This window comes from Oncorhynchus nerka, linkage group LG7 (assembly GCF_034236695.1).
Source record: "Oncorhynchus nerka isolate Pitt River linkage group LG7, Oner_Uvic_2.0, whole genome shotgun sequence".
Taxonomy (NCBI): Eukaryota; Metazoa; Chordata; class Actinopteri; order Salmoniformes; family Salmonidae; genus Oncorhynchus; species Oncorhynchus nerka.
The window spans coordinates 2,374,441-2,394,225 of record NC_088402.1 but is presented as its reverse complement, the minus strand read 5'-3'; the positions used below and the strand labels follow the sequence as shown (position 1 = coordinate 2,394,225).

Sequence of the window (19,785 nt, the reverse complement as noted above, 5' to 3'; positions counted from 1 at the left end):
TGCATTACCGCCACCTACCTGACTGGAGTACAACTTCCTTGTTACTTTGCTTGAAATTTAAAAAAGAAATTAAACAAAATACAATCTAACCCTACACTCACTAAAAACCCACCACCCTACTCCTAAAAACCCACCACCCTACTCCTAAAAACCCACCACCCTACTCCTAAAAACCCACCACCCTACTCCTAAAAACCCACCACCCTACTCCTAAAACCCACCACCCTACTCCTAAAACCCACCACCCTACCCACCACCCTCCTAAAAACCCACCACCCTACTCACTAAAACCCACCACCCTACTCCTAAAACCCACCACCCTACTCACTAAAACCCACCACCCTACTCCTAAAACCCACCACCCTACTCACTAAAAACCCACCACCCTACTCCTAAAACCCACCACCCTACTCCTAAAAACCCACCACCCTACTCCTAAAAACCCACCACCCTACTCCTAAAAACCCACCACCCTACTCCTAAAAACCCACCACCCTACTCCTAAAACCCACCACCCTACTCCTAAAAACCCACCACCCTACTCCTAAAACCCACCACCCTACTCCTAAAACCCACCACCCTACTCCTAAAACCCACCACCCTACTCCTAAAACCCACCACCCTACTCCTAAAAACCCACCACCCTACTCCTAAAACCCACCACCCTACTCCTAAAACCCACCACCCTACTCCTAAAACCCACCACCCTACTCCACCACCCTACTCCTAAAAACCCACCACCCTACTCTAAAAACCCACCACCCTACTCCTAAAACCCACCACCCTACTCCTAAAAACCCACCACCCTACTCCTAAAAACCCACCACCCTACTCCTAAAAACCCACCACCCTACTCCTAAAAACCCACCACCCTACTCAAAAACCCACCACTAAAACCCACCACCCTACTCCTAAAACCCACCACCCTACTCACTAAAACCCACCACCCTACTCCTAAAAACCCACCACCCTACTCCTAAAAACCCACCACCCTACTCCTAAAACCCACCACCCTACTCCTAAAAACCCACCACCCTACTCCTAAAAACCCACCACCCTACTCCTAAAAACCCACCACCCTACTCCTAAAACCACCCTACCCTAAAACCCACCACCCTACTCCTAAAAACCCACCACCCTACTCCTAAAAACCCACCACCCTACTCCTAAAACCCACCACCCTACTCCTAAAACCCACCACCCTACTCCTAAAACCCACCACCCTACTCCTAAAACCCACCACCCTACTCCTAAAAACCCACCACCCTACTCCTAAAACCCACCACCCTACTCCTAAAACCCACCACCCTACTCACTAAAAACCCACCACCCTACTCCTAAAACCCACCACCCTACTCACTAAAAACCCACCACCCTACTCCTAAAACCCACCACCCTACTCACTAAAACCCACCACCCTACTCCTAAAAACCCACCACCCTACTCCTAAAAACCCACCACCCTACTCCTAAAAACCCACCACCCTACTCCTAAAAACCCACCACCCTACTCACTAAAAACCCACCACCCTACTCCTAAAAACCCACCACCCTACTCCTAAAAACCCACCACCCTACTCCTAAAAACCCACCACCCTACTCCTAAAAACCCACCACCCTACTCCTAAAAACCCACCACCCTACTCCTAAAAACCCACCACCCTACTCCTAAAAACCCACCACCCTACTCCTAAAAACCCACCACCCTACTCCACCATTTACATCTATTTAGTCCTACCTCAGGCCAACAGCCTGAAAGGATGGGACACCATCACCACACCCTGTAACTCTTCTGCCATCCAGTCTCATACCTCTCTGCAGCTGCCACCACCACCTCAATTGTCTGTGACTTCCGTTTCATCCCTGCAGTACAGTTGATAACCATTGTTATAAATGCTAGAAAACCCAATCTCACTGAAACATATATCACTTGTTGGTTTATCCCTCTGTACTGGTACTGATCTACTACTCACACCAGTCCTCTCAGGATCCCGCTCTCTGTTCTGGTACAGATCTACTACTCACACCCCTCCTCTCAGGATCCCTCACTCTGTTCTGGTACAGATCTACTACTCACACCCCCTCTCAGGATCCCTCACTCTGTTCTGGTACAGATCTATTACTCACACCCCTCCTCTCAGGATCCCTCACTCTGTTCTGGTACAGATCTACTACTCACACCCCTCCTCTCAGGATCCCTCCCCCTTCTTCCTCTGCTTTCTTCACTGCCTCAGCATATGACAACTTCTGCACTACTCTAACCCTGGAAACCTCAACCTGCCTCTCTCACACGGGACATTTCTGATCCCCAGTCCCCTTGGGCACCCCTACAGTTAACACATACCACTACTTTCCCCAATACTACACATTCCTCCGTCTCATGCCCTTCTGCACACGTCTCACACCTTGGAACGCTGATCAACAGTGAAAAGAGCATGGCAGGCACGGTAATCTGGCAGGATTGGGGGAAAGGAAGCTGAACCTTAGATCATGTTGCTAGGGGGAAACTTCACCCCGGAGCCACTGTCAGCCAATCAGGAATTGTCACACTGCTACTGTGGCACTGTGTTAGTCAGCAAGTCTGTGGAGGGGTGAAGAAAGATTATTATTTTGTTTATCTAATTGTGCAGTAAATATAAATATATATCTACACACTTTGTATACACAAAAACACCAGGAAATACTTTACGTTGGCATTGTATTGGGATATGTTCAGCAGTGTTGTTTTCTAGATTCATCTCAAAATAAAGAATCAACTCAGGTGAACACATTGACCTGCCTTCAGGTGAACACATTGACCTGCCTTCAGGTTGACCTGCCTTCAGGAGAACACATTGACCTGCCTTCAGGTTGACCTGCCTTCAGGTGAACACATCGACCTGCCTTCAGGTGAACACATTGACCTGCCTTCAGGTGAACACATTGACCTGCCTTCAGGTTGACCTGCCTTCAGGTGAGCACATTGACCTGCCTTCAGGTTGACCTGCCTTCAGGTGAGCACATTGACCTGCCTTCAGGTTGACCTGCCTTCAGGTGAACACATTGACCTGCCTTCAGGTTGACCTGCCTTCAGGTGAGCACATTGACCTGCCTTCAGGTTGACACATTGACCTGCCTTCAGGTGAACACATTGACCTGCCTTCAGGTGAACACATTGACCTGCCTTCAGGTGAACACATTGACCTGCCTTCAGGTGAACACATTGACCTGCCTTCAGGTTGACCTGCCTTCAGGTGAACACATTGACCTGCCTTCAGGTGAACACATTGACCTGCCTTCAGGTTGACCTGCCTTCAGGTGGACACATTGACCTGCCTTCAGGTGAACACATTGACCTGCCTTCAGGTGAACACATTGACCTGCCTTCAGGTTGACCTGCCTTCAGGTTGACCTGCCTTCAGGTGAACACATTGACCTGCCTTCAGGTGAACACATTGACCTGCCTTCAGGTTGACCTGCCTTCAGGTGAACACATTGACCTGCCTTCAGGTGAACACATTGACCTGCCTTCAGGTTGACCTGCCTTCAGGTTGACCTGCCTTCAGGTGAACACATCGACCTGCCTTCAGGTGAACACATTGACCTGCCTTCAGGTGAACACATTGACCTGCCTTCAGGTTGACCTGCCTTCAGGTGAACACATCGACCTGCCTTCAGGTTGACCTGCCTTCAGGTTGACCTGCCTTCAGGAGAACACATTGACCTGCCTTCAGGTTGACCTGCCTTCAGGTTGACCTGCCTTCAGGAGAACACATTGACCTGCCTTCAGGTTGACCTGCCTTCAGGTGAACACATTGAATCAAAATAAAAAACTAAATTAAATGTACCGACTGTGCCTTATTTCCCCCGGCAAAGCAAGCTTGCAAAACATTATTATTATTATTTTATTTTTAAACACACCCATTTTATAAAGCACCGCATAAATTAGTACTCTTAGGATACTGTTGTTTGTCAAATTAAGGAACATAAATCTGGCGATCACATTCATTTCAACTCAACAACCTGTTCCATTGTTAGGTACATGATCTTTTTAACACTAGTTCCAGCATTCTCCCTTTGCCAACCCACTTGGGGGACCATCAGATTTCAGTAGCTTGAACAGCTTGCGTGTTAACAAGCTTCAGCATCTAACCAACATCGACACTGTGTGTCACAACACTGGTCCCAAAACTCCCTCCCAACTGGTCTCAAAACTCCCTCCCAACTGGTCTCAAAACTCCCTCCCAACTGGTCTCAAAACTCCCTCCCAACTGGTCCCAAAACTCCCTCCCAACTGGTCTCAAAACTCCCTCCCAACTGGTCCCAAAACTCCCTCCCAACTGGTCCCAAAACTCCCTCCCAACTGGTCCCAAAACTCCCTCCCAACTGGTCTCAAAACTCCCTCCCAACTGGTCCCAAAACTCCCTCCCAACTGGTCTCATCTGTACTCCAGCTCTTACCAAAACTCCCTCCCAACTGGTCTCAAAACTCCCTCCCAACTGGTCTCATCTGTACTCCAGCTCTTACCAAAACTCCCTCCCAACTGGTCTCATCTGTACTCCAGCTCTTACCAAAACTCCCTCCCAACTGGTCTCATCTGTACTCCAGCTCTTACCAAAACTCCCTCCCAACTGGTCTCATCTGTACTCCAGCTCTTACCAAAACTCCCTCCCAACTGGTCTCATCTGTACTCCAGCTCTTACCAAAACTCCCTCCCAACTGGTCTCATCTGTACTCCAGCTCTTACCAAAACTCCCTCCCAACTGGTCTCATCTGTACTCCAGCTCTTACCAAAACTCCCTCCCAACTGGTCTCATCTGTACTCCAGCTCTTACCAAAAATTATCTACCTGGAATATTTCACAGGAATGCAAATGATGGCCAAAATCAATTAAAAAAAAAAAAAAAACACCCAGCTTCAAACTAAGGAGGCTTAAAAAGGAAAACACCTACACCAAATGATTTTTAAATACTGTTCATATGTATCTTTAAAAAGATGTCGTTCTAGAACCCCTCTGGGCATCTTTTCCTCTTTAAAAACACATCATAGATGTCGTTCTAGAACCCCTCTGGGCATCTTTTCCTCTTTAAAAACACATCATAGATGTCGTTCTAGAACCCCTCTGGGCATCTTTTCCTCTTTAAAAACACATCATAGATGTCGTTCTAGAACCCCTCTGGGCATCTTTTCCTCTTTAAAAACACATCATAGATGTCGTTCTAGAACCCCTCTGGGCATCTTTTCCTCTTTAAAAACACATCATAGATGTCGTTCTAGAACCCCTCTGGGCATCTTTTCCTCTTTAAAAACACATCATAGATGTCGTTCTAGAACCCCTCTGGGCATCTTTTCCTCTTTAAAAACACATCATAGATGTCGTTCTAGAACCCCTCTGGGCATCTTTTCCTCTTTAAAAACACATCATCAGAAGCTTTTACAATCTTTGACATGGGTTGCAATGTGTCCAGCAGAGACTGAACGTCATGAAAGCCTGTGTGGCTTTTGTTCCTGCTTGGTAGCAACATAAAGAGTTCCTTCAGTGACTGGACTGGTCTGTTGACAGTGCAGCTCCATGGGGGGGGGGGATAACCAACCACTTAAAATCAATGTTTGTGTAGGTTCAAAATAAACAAGATGGGAGGATAAAAGGGAAAACCAAGCCGAAACTGGTCGGAGGAGGAAGCTTGGTAAGGAAAAACAAATGTGCTTCAGGAGGACAGAAATGAATGAATGAACAATTGTCTAACAACAAAAAGGGAGATCCAAAAGCACCTGTTCAATTCTATTCAAAAGGATGTGTGGTGGATGAGAGAGAGACATGAGCTGGCTTCAGTGGCTTGTGGGTTAATCTTCCTTGTGTTGTGGGTGAAAGCCATGGAGGCCGGCTGGGCCTAGTCAGGCATGTACGGGAGGAGATGGTCTTCGATGTCGCCAACGCCCCAGCACGTTAGCTGGTCCTGGGGCAGGTACAGGCAAAGGCTGCACAACTTAAAAACTGTGGCCTTGGTTTTAGGAGTCTGACAGGGGAGAGAAGGGATGACAAGAGAAAACATGGAAGAGACAGTTTAGACCATAGAAATAAAATCTATTAACAATTAGTAATTCCATTTATACATTATATTTCTGTGGGTAAGACATCATCGCCCCATGACAGGAAGAATGATTCTCTACCACCATCGTTAGAGCTCTTAGCTTTACCAAAGCCATTGTGTGACTAGTGCAGTGGTGACAGGTTAGCATTGAGGGGAGTCTGCCACAAAGAGAAGGAATGTTAGCCGAGAGCTACACGTCGCCGAGAGCTACACGTCTCCTGGAGCTACACGTCTCCTGGAGCTACACGTCTCCTGGAGCTACACGTCTCCTGGAGCTACACGTCTCCTGGAGCTACACGCCGCCTGGAGCTACACGTCGCCTGGAGCTACACGTCTCCTGGAGCTACACGTCTCCTGGAGCTACACGTCGCCTGGAGCTACACGCCGCCTGGAGCTACACGCCGCCTGGAGCTACACGCCGCCTGGAGCTACACGCCTCCTGGAGCTACACGCCTCCGGGAGCTACACGTCTCCGGGAGCTACACGTGTCCGGGAGCTACACGTGTCCTGGAGCTACACGTGTCCTGGAGCTACACGTGTCCTGGAGCTACACGTGTCCTGGAGCTACACGTCTCCTGGAGCTACACGTCTCCTGGAGCTACACGTCTCCTGGAGCTACACGTCGCCTAGAGCTACACGTCGCCTGGAGCTACACGTCTCCTGGAGCTACACGTCTCCTGGAGCTACACGTCGCCTAGAGCTACACGTCTCCGGGAGCTACACGTCTCCTGGAGCTACACGTCTCCGGGAGCTACACGTCTCCTGGAGCTACACGTCTCCTGGAGCTACACGTCTCCTGGAGCTACACGTCTCCTGGTCTCCGGGAGCTACACGTCTCCGGGAGCTACACGTCTCCGGGAGCTACACGTCGCCTAGAGCTACACGTCTCCTGGAGCTACACGTCTCCTAGAGCTACACGTCTCCGGGAGCTACACGTCGCCTAGAGCTACACGTCGCCTAGAGCTACACGTCGCCTAGAGCTACACGTCGCCTAGAGCTACACGTCGCCTAGAGCTACACGTCTCCTAGAGCTACACGTCTCCTAGAGCTACACGTCTCCTAGAGCTACACGTCTCCTGGAGCTACACGTCTCCTGGAGCTACACGTCTCCTGGAGCTACACGTCTCCTGGAGCTACACGTCTCCTGGAGCTACACGTCTCCTGGAGCTACACGTCGCCTGGAGCTACACGTCGCCTGGAGCTACACGTCGCCTGGAGCTACACGTCGCCTGGAGCTACACGTCGCCTGGAGCTACACGTCGCCTGGAGCTACACGTCGCCTGGAGCTACACGTCGCCTGGAGCTACACGTCGCCTGGAGCTACACGTCTCCGGGAGCTACACGTCTCCTGGAGCTACACGTCTCCTGGAACTACACGTCTCCTGGAGCTACACGTCTCCTGGAGCTACACGTCGCCGGGAGCTACACGTCACCTAGAGCTACACGTCTCCTGGAGCTACACGTCTCCTAGAGCTACACGTCTCCTAGAGCTACACGTCGCCGGGAGCAACTGTTTAACCCTGTAGAAATAAAAAAGGTACTACGCCGTGGTTTAGCAACATTGTCTGAATGATCACCTAATTGAATCAATGGCTCCCAACGGAGTACTACAACTCAATAGGCGATTAGCTTCCCCAAAACCATTGTGTGGCTGCACTTGGTTGAGTGGCAATATGTTTGAATTAAGGGGGGAGTCTGAAGTCAGACACAAACACACATGAAAACACAAATGAGTGGTCTGTCTGCTTCTCTACGTCCCAAAACAGGTGGCACCCTATTCCCTAAACAGATGGCACCCTATTCCCTAAACAGATGGCACCCTATTCCCTAAACAGATGGCACCCTATTCCCTAAACAGATGGCACCCTATTCCCTACACAGATGGCACCCTATTCCCTAAACAGATGGCACCCTATTCCCTAAACAGATGGCACCCTATTCCCTACATAGCATCCCCCTTTTTCCTCCAAACATAACGATGGTCATTATGATCTTTTTTTTTTTGTTTGTTTCATCAGACCAGAGGACATTTCTCCAAAAAGTATGATATTTGTCCCCATGTGCAGTTGTAAACCGTAGTCTGGCTTTTTTATGGCGGTTTTGGAGCAGTGGCTTCTTCCTTGCTGAGTGGCCTTTCAGGTTATGTCGATATGGGACTTGTTTTACTGTGGAAATAGATACTTCGTACCTGTTTCCTTCAGCATCTTCACAAGGTCCTTTGTTGTTGTTCTGGGATTGATTTGCACTTTTCGACCCAAAGTACGTTCATCTCTAGGAGACGGAACATGTCGCCTTCCTGAGCGGTATGATGGCTGCGTGGTCCCATGGTGTTTATACTTGTGTACTATTGTTTGTACAGATGAACGTGGTACCTTCAGGCATTTGGAAATTGTTCCCAAGGACGAACCAGACTTGTGGAGGTCTACATTTTGTTTTCTGAGGTCTTGGCTGATTTCTTTTGATTTTCCCATGATGTCAAGCAAAGAGGCACTGAGTTTGAAGGTAGGCCTTGAAATACATCCACAGGTGCACCTCCAATTGACTCAAATGATGTCAATTAGCCTATCAGAAGCTTCTAAAGCCATGACATCATTTTCAGGAATTTTCCAAGCTGTTTGAAGGCACAGTCAACTTAGTGCATGTAAACTTCTGACCCACTGGAATACACATTTTCAACCACAGGATTAGCTGTGGATCTTTGTCCATCTCTGATTCAGAATAAATCAACTTCTGACCCCCTGGAATTGAAATACTCTTGTCTGCAAAAAAATTGTTGGAAAAATGACTTGTGTCGTTGCACCAAGTAGATGTCCTAACCGACTTACCAAAACTATAGTTTGTTAACAAGAAATGTGTGGAGTGGTTGAAAAACGAGTTGTTATTTATTGACTCCAACCTAAGTGGATGTAAACTTCAGACTTCAACTATATGTAAATAAGTTCTCTTCGCTTTTACTCAAGTATGACAATTGGGTACTTTTTCCACCACTGTGTGTGAGTGATCAGACGATGGAGTGAGTGTTTGTGTGAGTGATCAGACGATGGAGTGAGTGTTTGTGTGAGTGATCAGACGATGGAGATGATGGAGTGTGAGTGATCAGACGATGGAGATGATGGAGTGTGAGTGTTTGTGTGAGTGATCAGACGATGGAGATGATGGAGTGTGAGTGTTTGTGTGAGTGATCAGACGATGGAGATGATGGAGTGTGAGTGTTTGTGTGAGTGATCAGACGATGGAGATGATGGAGTGAGTGTTTGTGTGAGTGATCAGACGATGGAGATGATGGAGTGTGAGTGTTTGTGTGAGTGATCAGACGATGGAGATGATGGAGTGAGTGTTTGTGTGAGTGATCAGACGATGGAGATGATGGAGTGAGTGTTTGTGTGAGTGATCAGACGATGGAGATGATGGAGTGTGAGTGTTGGTGTGAGTGATCAGACGATGGAGATGATGGAGTGTGAGTGTTTGTGTGAGTGATCAGACGATGGAGATGATGGAGTGAGTGTTTGTGTGAGTGATCAGACGATGGAGCTGATGGAGTGAGTGTTTGTGTGAGTGATCAGACGATGGAGATGATGGAGTGAGTGTTTGTGTGAGTGATCAGACGATGGAGCTGATGGAGTGAGTGTTTGTGTGAGTGATCAGACGATGGAGATGATGGAGTGTTAGTGTTTGTGTGAGTGATCAGACGATGGAGATGATGGAGTGAGTGTTTGTGTGAGTGTGCATAGAGACAGAGAATAAAGAGTCAAATAAACTCAGATAGTCCTTGTAGCTATTTGGTTAGCTATTTAAATCAGTCTTACTGGTTAGGGATGGAAGCTGTTCAAGAGTCTGTTGGCACCGGTACTTGTGGAAGCAGAGAGAGAACAGTCTATGGCTTGGGTGGTTAAACTTTTTCAACCTCCTGAGGGGGAAGAAGCGATATCCCGCTATTTTATTTTAAGGGAGAGGTTGTTCTGGCTCCACACTGCCAGGTCACGGACCTCCTTCCTGTCAGATGACACATAGTGGCCTACCATCGTCATGTCGTCAGCAATCTCGATGGTGTTGTAATCGTGCACGGCCACGCAATTGTGGGTGAACAGAGTACAGGAGGGGACTGAGGGGCCCCCCAAATTGAGGGTCAGGGTGGCATATGTGTTGTTACCTATCCTTACCTCCTGGGGGCGGCTTGTCAGGAAGTCCAGGATCCAGTTGCAGAGGGAGGTGTTTAGTTCCCAGGGTCCTTAGCGTAGTGATGAGCTTTGAGGGCACTATGGTGTTGAATGCTGAGCTGTAGTCAATGCACAGCATTCTCACACAGGTGTTCCTTTTGTCCAGGTGGGAAAGGGCAGTGTGGAGCGCAATAGAGATTACATCATCTATGGATCTTTTGGGGACGGTATGCAAATTGGGAGTGGATCTAGGGTGTCTGGGATGGTGGACTAATTGTGTGCCATAACCAGCCTCTCAAAGTACTTCCTGATTACAGAAGTGACAGGAAGTTAGTCATTGGCATGAAGCGTTACAAGTTGTTGCGGGACAGGAATGATCGTGGTCATCGTAAAACACGTTCAGATCGTTCACGTTATATCCCAAAAGATAATTATCACCGAGGTCTTGACAGAGCCGCTTTCTAGCATCGACTTCACGTTGTGGTGGTTTCCTCCGAGGTCGCAAAAAGACAAATTAACACACGGAATTAAATGTAAAAGGCTTTGAAAATAAAAACGCTTGGTATCAACGCTCAGTGACATTTCAGCTTGGATTTTTTTTGTTGTTGTGAGAAATCTCCTTATTTCTTCCACAGCACAACTCAATGCCATTTTCCAGATTTTTTTGACCACATTTTCCTCTGGCCTCCATTGATTTAGATTGGGTTTAGTTCCCAGGGTCCTTAGCGTAGTGATGAGCTGTGAGGGCCCTGTCACGTTCTGACCTTTATTTCCTTTGTTTTGTCATTATTTTAGTATGGTCAGGGCGTGAGTTGGGTGGGCAGTCTATGTTTGTTTTTCTATGTTTTGGGGTATTTCTATGTTTCGGCCTAGTATGGTTCTCAATCAGAGGCAGGTGTCATTAGTTGTCTCTGATTGAGAATCATGCCTGGGTTTCACTGTGTGTTTGTGGGTGATTGTTCCTGTCTCTGTGTTTTGCACCAGATAGGGCTGTTTTTGGTTTTCCACGTTTATTGTTTTGTAGTGTTCATGTTTATCTGTTTTTATTAAACATGAATCAATATAACCACGCTGCGTTTTGGTCCTCCTCTACTTCACCACAGGAAAACCCTTACAGGCCCTATGGTGTTGAACGCTGAGCTGTAGTCGATGAACAGCATTCTCCTACAAAGGGTTAAAACTCTTAACGGCGACATGGAGGGTTGGACCATTGGTTTTCTTATAGGAGTATCTACACAATTAACATTTTGCCTATTGGTCGAAAGATACACCCTGTTGACCAGAGCCCCGTGGGTGGTCTGACCAGAGCCCCGTGGGTGGTATACAGAGCCCCGTGGGTGGTATATAGAGCCCCGTGGGTGGTATATAGAAGCCCCGTGGGTGGTATATAGAGCCCCGAGGGTGGTCTGACCAGAGCCCCGTGGGTGGTCTGACCAGAGCCCCGTGGGTGGTCTGACCAGAGCCCCGTGGGTGGTACATAGAGCCCTGTGGGTGGTACACAGAGCCCCGTGGGTGGTACACAGAGCCCCGTGGGTGGTATACAGAGCCCCGTGGGTGGTATACAGAGCCCCGTGGGTGGTATACAGAGCCCCGTGGGTGGTATACAGAGCCCCGTGGGCGGTATACAGAGCCCCGTGGGCGGTATATAGAGCCCCGTGGGTGGTATATAGAGCCCCGTGGGTGGTATACAGAGCCCCGTGGGTGGTATACAGAGCCCCGTGGGTGGTATACAGAGCCCCGTGGGTGGTCTGACCAGAGCCCCGTGGGTGCTCTGACCAGAGCCCCGTGGGTGGTACATAGAGCCCCGTGGGTGGTATACAGAGCCCCGTGGGTGGTATACAGAGCCCCGTGGGTGGTATATAGAGCCCCGTGGGTGGTATATAGAGCCCCGTGGGTGGTATATAGAGCCCCGTGGGTGGTATACAGAGCCCCGTGGGTGGTATATAGAGCCCCGTGGGTGGTCTGACCAGAGCCCCGTGGGTGGTATACAGAGCCCCGTGGGTGGTATATAGAGCCCCGTGGGTGGTATACAGAGCCCCGTGGGTGGTATACAGAGCCCCGTGGGTGGTATACAGAGCCCCGTGGGTGGTATATAGAGCCCCGTGGGTGGTATATAGAGCCCCGTGGGTGGTATACAGAGCCCCGTGGGTGGTATATAGAGCCCCGTGGGTGGTATATAGAGCCCCGTGGGTGGTATACAGAGCCCCGTGGGTGGTATATAGAGCCCCGTGGGTGGTATATAGAGCCCCGTGGGTGGTATACAGAGCCCCGTGGGTGGTATATAGAGCCCCGTGGGTGGTATACAGAGCCCCGTGGGTGGTATATAGAGCCCCGTGGGTGGTCTGACCAGAGCCCCGTGGGTGGTATACAGAGCCCCGTGGGTGGTCTGACCAGAGCCCCGTGGGTGGTATATAGAGCCCCGTGGGTGGTATATAGAGCCCCGTGGGTGGTAAGCTCAGCTGTGCGAACGGACTGACCTGTAAGTGCTGTTGGTCCATAAAGAGGAAGACCGACTGAGTCGGGTTGTTCATAACAATTCCAGCCTTGTCCCTCCGGCCGACAGCGTGCAACAACTGCTTCTCGTAGTCTCCACGATGAAACTCAAACTCGGCCTGTGGATAAACAAAACAGGAATACATATGGGATACAACACTTCGTAAAAATATACTTTGTGTGACGTAAAAAAAACTTTATTTAACCAGACAAGTCAGTTAAGAACAAACTCTTATTTTCAATGACGGCCTAAGAACAGTGGGTTAACTGCCTGGTTCAGGGGCAGAACTGCAGATTTTCACCTTGTCAGCTCGGAGGTTTGAACTCGCAACCTTCCGGTTACTAGTCCAACGCTCTAACCACTAGGCTACCCTGCCGCCCCTCGAGTTCAATAGGCTCTACTACGTTCACCATGACTGGCCATCAACGTAACAGTACAGAATATTAGTTGAATATCATTTTGATTTCAGGGGCATATTCACGAGGAACACACAAAACAGCTAATAAACCAAAACAAGGGAAGGACTACCTGGTTTTATCCAATAAACACTCTCTCTCTCTCAAACCTTTTTCCTACAGTGTGATCTAGTGAATAGGACCCAGGTGTGTAGCCATTTGGTGAAGGAAGCTAAACGTTTTACCTGAACAGGCCTGAAGGGTTCTTCCTCGGCCCCCTTCCATCTGGAGAACAAGAGACAGACTATCTTCTCTATGTCGTTGCGCGGCCACAGGATGAAGTCCATCTCCTGGGTGCATCCTATGACATCCTGCAGCAACAACAACAACAACCGAGGAACGGCAGTCAATAAACAACACATTACGTCTGTGAGCGTCAATAAACAACAGGTCACTGTCAGTGTTTACCCAAGGACAATGTGGGCCTGCTGGCTGAAAGGCCCCAGTGTGGGTCTGCTAGCTGAAAGGCCCCAGTGTGGGTCTGCTAGCTGAAAGGCCCCAGTGTGGGTCTGCTAGCTGAAAGGCCCCAGTGTGGGTCTGCTAGCTGAAAGGCCCCAGTGTGGGCCTGCTGGCTGAAAGGCCCCAGTGTGGGTCTGCTAGCTGAAAGGCCCCAGTGTGGGCCTGCTGGCTGAAAGGCCCCAGTGTGGGTCTGCTGGCTGAAAGGCCCCAGTGTGGGCCTGCTGGCTGAAAGGCCCCAGTGTGGGTCTGCTGGCTGAAAGGCCCCAGTGTGGGTCTGACAGGCCCCAGTGTGGGTCTGCTAGCTGAAAGGCTCCAGTGTGGGTCTGCTAGCTGAAAGGCCCCAGTGTGGGTCTGCTGGCTGAAAGGCCCCAGTGTGGGTCATACTGGCTGAAAGGCCCCAGTGTGGGTCATACTGGCTGAAAGGCCCCAGTGTGGGTCATACTGGTTGAAAGGCCCCAGTGTGGGTCATACTGGCTGAAAGGCCCCAGTGTGGGTCATACTGGCTGAAAGGCCCCAGTGTGGGTCATACTGGCTGAAAGGCCCCAGTGTGGGTCATACTGGCTGAAAGGCCCCAGTGTGGGTCTGCTAGCTGACAGGCCCCAGTGTGAGTCATACTGGCTGAAAGGCCCCAGTGTGGGTCATACTGGCTGAAAGGCCCCAGTGTGGGTCTGCTAGCTGACAGGCCCCAGTGTGGGTCATACTGGCTGAAAGGCCCCAGTGTGGGTCTGCTGGCTGAAAGGCCCCAGTGTGGGTCATACTGGCTGAAAGGCCCCAGTGTGGGTCTGCTAGCTGACAGGCCCCAGTGTGAGTCATACTGGCTGAAAGGCCCCAGTGTGAGTCATACTAGATAGAAATTAGGAACCTTCATTGTTGACATTTCCTTAACAACAATAAGGAGGAATCTCTCTCTGTGGGTGTGGTCTTTAGGTTATCCCAACTCTCTCTGTGGGTGTGGTCTTTAGGTTTATCCCAACTCTCTCTGTGGGTGTGGTCTTTAGGTTATCCCAACTCTCTCTGTGGGTGTGGTCTTTAGGTTTATCCCAACTCTCTCTGTGGGTGTGGTCTTTAGGTTTATCCCAACTCTCTCTGTGGGTGTGGTCTTTAGGTTTATCCCAACTCTCTCTGTGGGTGTGGTCTTTAGGTTTATCCCAACTCTCTCTGTGGGTGTGGTCTTTAGGTTATCCCAATGGAAGCAATGCAGTTTTTGACTTACCCTGCGCATTGATTGGTAGCGCGGGGCGTGCAACTGCACGACATCTTTCTGCAGAAGTTCCATGGAACTCTGGAGGGAGTAGCTGGAAGCCTGCACACCTTTCAGGATGTTGTCTTCATAGTTGTTGGTCATCACTGGTACCACTTCAGCTACCTCGAACAGCGCACACTTCTTCTTCTGCCATAGGAAGGAGCAGAAAGAGAGGGAATGGATGAGAATAACAGTGCAGACTTCTTCTTCTGCCATAGGAAGGAGCAGAAAGAGAGGGAAGAGACATTAAGATCAACGGGCAGACAAGTCGATCACACCAGAGAAGTTACTAGCTAAAGAATGGTTGTCCCAAATGGCACCCTATTCCCTATGTAGTGCACTACTTTTGGGCAGGGCCCTATGTCACCCTATTCCCTATATAGTACACTACTTTTGGGCAGGGCCCTATGGCACCCTATTCCCTATGTAGTGCACTACTTTTGGGCAGGGCCCATGGGGTACTTCTCTATAATACTTACTTTGTCTTTGAAAACAAAGGCTATGTAGATCTTGAAGTCAAACTGGTCAGCCAAAGATTCCCTTTTCTTCTGAACCTGAGCACGGAGTCGACTCCTAGTTTGGTTTCTTCTCCAGATTGGGTCTCCCATTATTAGATTTTGATGCTAGTGTCTTTTACAGAATATTTTGCCTATACTTACGAGTTGTCTATTTTGCTTTTGAGATGTAGCTACTACCCCTTTTAGAAACGAGAAATCAAATGATTCTCTTTTGAAATGCCTACCAACTGAAGGAGGAATTCATGAAATATCAAACTATGTAAGTTGTACATGGGTGGAAGGGGTTCTTAATATTTCGCTTCATTTGTTCAATGAGTTATTCAAGAAGCCATGTGATTAAAAAAAAGCCTGACATTCAGGCCAAATTAAACTTTAATTCAACACGTCATTGGCCTAGTGATAATATGAACAAATCGTATTCAGGTGCACCTTTCTCCTTCCTGTTAACGACAACAAAACTATTAACAGAAAGAATAGCTATTTCAACAACAAAAACATACCGACACGACTTCTCACTACTGAAATACAAGGCCACTACTCAAAACATACCGACACTACTTCTCACTACTGAAATACAAGGCCACTACTCAAAACATACCGACACTACTTCTCACTACTGAAATACAAGGCCACTACTCAAAACTAGCAGACACAATTCATACTGTCGTCTTGTCAAACTCAAAGCTTCGTCCATGACTGACGCGGTTTGTGTTCAGACTGCGTTATGAGCGTAATACTGGCAGACTGGGGAGGTACAGACAACCATCATGGAAAGTAATACCAGATGTTGGCACCAGGTTTGAGTTTACAACATTGACGTTTACCGAAATAACCTGACATCTCCGGGGCCTTGGCCTCGTTTAATGCTATTGAACTGGCCCGGGGCCTCGTTTACTGCCATTGAACTGGCCCGGGGCCTTGTTTACTGCTATTGAACTGGCCTGGGGCCTCGTTTACTGCTATTGAACTGGCCTGGGGCCTCGTTTACTGCCATTGAACTGGCCTGGGGCCTTGTTTACTGCCATTGAACTGGCCTGGGGCCTTGTTTACTGCCATTGAACTGGCCCGGGGCCTCGTTTACTGCCATTGAACTGGCCCGGGGCCTTGTTTACTGCCATTGAACTGGCCTGGGGCCTCGTTTACTGCCATTGAACTGGCCCGGGGCCTTGTTTACTGCCATTGAACTGGCCTGGGGCCTTGTTTACTGCCATTGAACTGGCCTGGGGCCTCGTTTACTGCCATTGAACTGGCCTGGGGCCTTGTTTACTGCCATTGAACTGGCCTGGGGCCTTGTTTACTGCCATTGAACTGGCCTGGGGCCTTGTTTACTGCCATTGAACTGGCCTGGGGCCTCGTTTACTGCCATTGAACTGGCCTGGGGCCTTGTTTACTAACATTGTCGATACTCATCGTGACGGCAATATTTTTTTTAGCTGACTAGCCAACATGAGCTATCTAGTCTGCATACACTAACTAGTTAGTGGATTAACTAGTTAGCTACATCATATATGTTTGTTACTTGGAGTAATTGATGCCTGTATGTGGTTCGGTTAGCCAGCCAGCTGAGAGACATCTAACCATTTTACATTTCCGACTGGTTTGCTATTTATAATATCGGAACAGATTTAACTGCTGTATATCCTGTCATTTTACATGAACATTTCCTTCCAATATCATCATGATGTTAATGATTCCCGTCGAGAGAACCAACTTGATTTTATTTACCCGACACCAATAAACGCAGTCATAAATATCTTTCACACGCTGATTTTTGCGGGGAGGCGTTAGCTATTGATCTGCGTTTTCTCTTCAGTCGTCACAACCACCAAAACTAACCCTTTGCATGCCATGTCAAGATAAACGGACAAACCCACTTAAATCCTCCGTTCTTTCAGAGGACACGCGACGTGGGTTGTCTCCTGGTGGACCCATACTGAACGATGTTTTTTCTTGTTGTTGTAAAAAAAAAAACGGCTTTTGTTCAGTTTCTTGTTCGTCTTCGGCCCGGTGTGGTTGAATAATCTACCCAAAATGTCTGAACTGCGTCAGACAGCCACACAGAGATATTACCGGAGACGGAGAGAGAGAGAGGCCCAACGAGGCGGAGAATATATCTCCCTCCAGCAGGTGGCGTCTTTTCGTTGTTTCAAAGCAAGGACTTTTTATATGGAGGTTTAGTAACGAGAGAATGTCGAATTTGGTCGACAATTATTTATTTTTTAAAAGATTAATGGCATATTTGACTACGTGAGTTTTATTTGATCAATTATAAGTTTTGTAATGCTTAAAAGTTGTTTACAAGCATAGAAAAAAAAGTATGAATATAAATGGGTTTAGAAGCTCTAACTCAGACTGGTACACTCACAATGGTCATTAGTAAGACCTGGAGTAATGATGAGTACTAGGGAAGGACCATTGGTAAAGGTCTGGACTATTAAAAAGTACAAATAGCTTTAAAAAGCAGGCAAAGTTCTTTCATTTGAACAAGGTTGTCTAACAGAAACCACTCCACTGCCTCTTGTGCCCCCTACTGCTGGTCAAGGGGCGTTGTTTGGAAGGATCGGTATGATGTGCAATTAATATCGTTGATATTTAAGGTTAGGGAGACGTGCAGTGAATAGTGCCGATTTTTAGGACGTCAATATAAATGTGTTTATGTGTCTTGTCTTTTAATCATTACATGTGTTTTTGTTTTTACTATCGAGGACCACTTTGGAAATAAGCGTTTTAATTCATACTTTCAAGTAATATCCCCTGGGTCCACATCGTGTATTTTGTTGTATATGACTGTTGCCTAAAATAAATGTATATTCAGAACAGTTGGGAGGGAGTTGTGAAACAGTGTTGTTTTTTTAATGTAATTTTATTTCACCTTTATTTAAACCAGGTAGGCTAGTTGAGAACAAGTTCTCATTTACAACTGTGACCTGGCCAAGATAAACACAAACCAGTGGCTAGTTGACACAAACAAGGCAACACAGAGTTACATTTAACCAGGTAGGCTAGTTGAAACAAAACATACAGTCAATAAACACAGTAGAACAAAAGAAAACAAAAAGTCTATATACAGTGAGTGCAAATGAGGTAAGATAAGGGAGGTAAGGCAATAAATAGGCCATGGTGGCGAAGTAATTACAAAATAGCAATTAAAACACTGGAGTGATAGATGTGCAGAAGATGAATGTGCAAGTAGAGATACTGGGGTGCAAAGGAGCAAGATAAATAAATACAGTATGGGGATGAGGTAGTTGGGTAGGTAGGTAGATAGATCGGTTGTGAATCGCATGGTCTGGACCGACACACAATCATTTCCATTTTGGAAACGTTCTATCAAATGATGCCCCGGGGGTGTGTTCGTAAAGTCAATGTGGAGATGCCAGAGTGCATTGTGGTCATTCATCAATTCAGAGTGTTGTCAGGTTGTCCCTTTGTAAATTCACTATGGCCGAGGACACTATGACACACTGGACACTATGACACACTGGACACTATGGCACACTGGACACTATGACACACTGGACACTATGGCCGAGGACACTATGACACACTGGACACTATGGCACACTGGACACTATGACACACTGGACACTATGGCCGAGGACACTATGACACACTGGACACTATGGCACACTGGACACTATGACACACTGGACACTATGACACACTGGACACTATGCCACACTGGACACTATGAGACACTGGACACTATGGCACACTGGACACTATGACACACTGGACACTATGACACACTGGACACTATGAGACACTGGACACTATGAGACACTGGACACTATGGCACACTGGACACTATGAGACACTGGACACTATGAGACACTGGACACTATGACACACTGGACACTATGCCACACTGGACACTATGACACACTGGACACTATGGCACACTGGACACTATGACACACTGGACACTATGACCGAGGACACTATGACACACTGGACACTATGACACACTGGACACTATGCCACACTGGACACTATGACACACTGGACACTATGAGACACTGGACACTATGACACACTGGACACTATGACACACTGGACACTATGACACACTGGACACTATGACCGAGGACACTATGACACACAGGACACTATGACACACTGGACACTATGACACACTGGACACTATGACACACTGGACACTATGACACACTGGACACTATGGCCGAGGACACTATGACACACTGGACACTATGACACACTGGACACTATGACCGAGGACACTATGACACACTGGACACTATGACCGAGGACACTATGACCGAGGACACTATGACACACTGGACACTATGACCGAGGACACTATGGCACACTGGACACTATGACACACTGGACACTATGACACACTGGACACTATGACACACTGGACAC

General features: G+C 48.1%; 1 protein-coding gene across 1 annotated transcript; it reads right to left on the bottom strand.

Annotated features, from left to right (window-relative positions):
* Positions 1–4,072: 4,072 nt before the first annotated feature.
* Positions 4,073–17,490, bottom strand: LOC115125187 (uncharacterized protein C6orf62 homolog). The gene is made up of 5 exons (XM_029654683.2): positions 15,358–17,490; positions 14,849–15,025; positions 13,362–13,487; positions 12,705–12,839; positions 4,073–5,995 (listed from the first exon to the last, which is right to left on the bottom strand). Exons 1-5 carry the CDS (start codon positions 15,484–15,486, stop codon positions 5,870–5,872), a joined length of 693 nt encoding a protein of 230 aa, XP_029510543.2. The 5' UTR covers positions 15,487–17,490; the 3' UTR covers positions 4,073–5,869.
* Between the last annotated feature and the right edge of the window lie 2,295 nt (positions 17,491–19,785).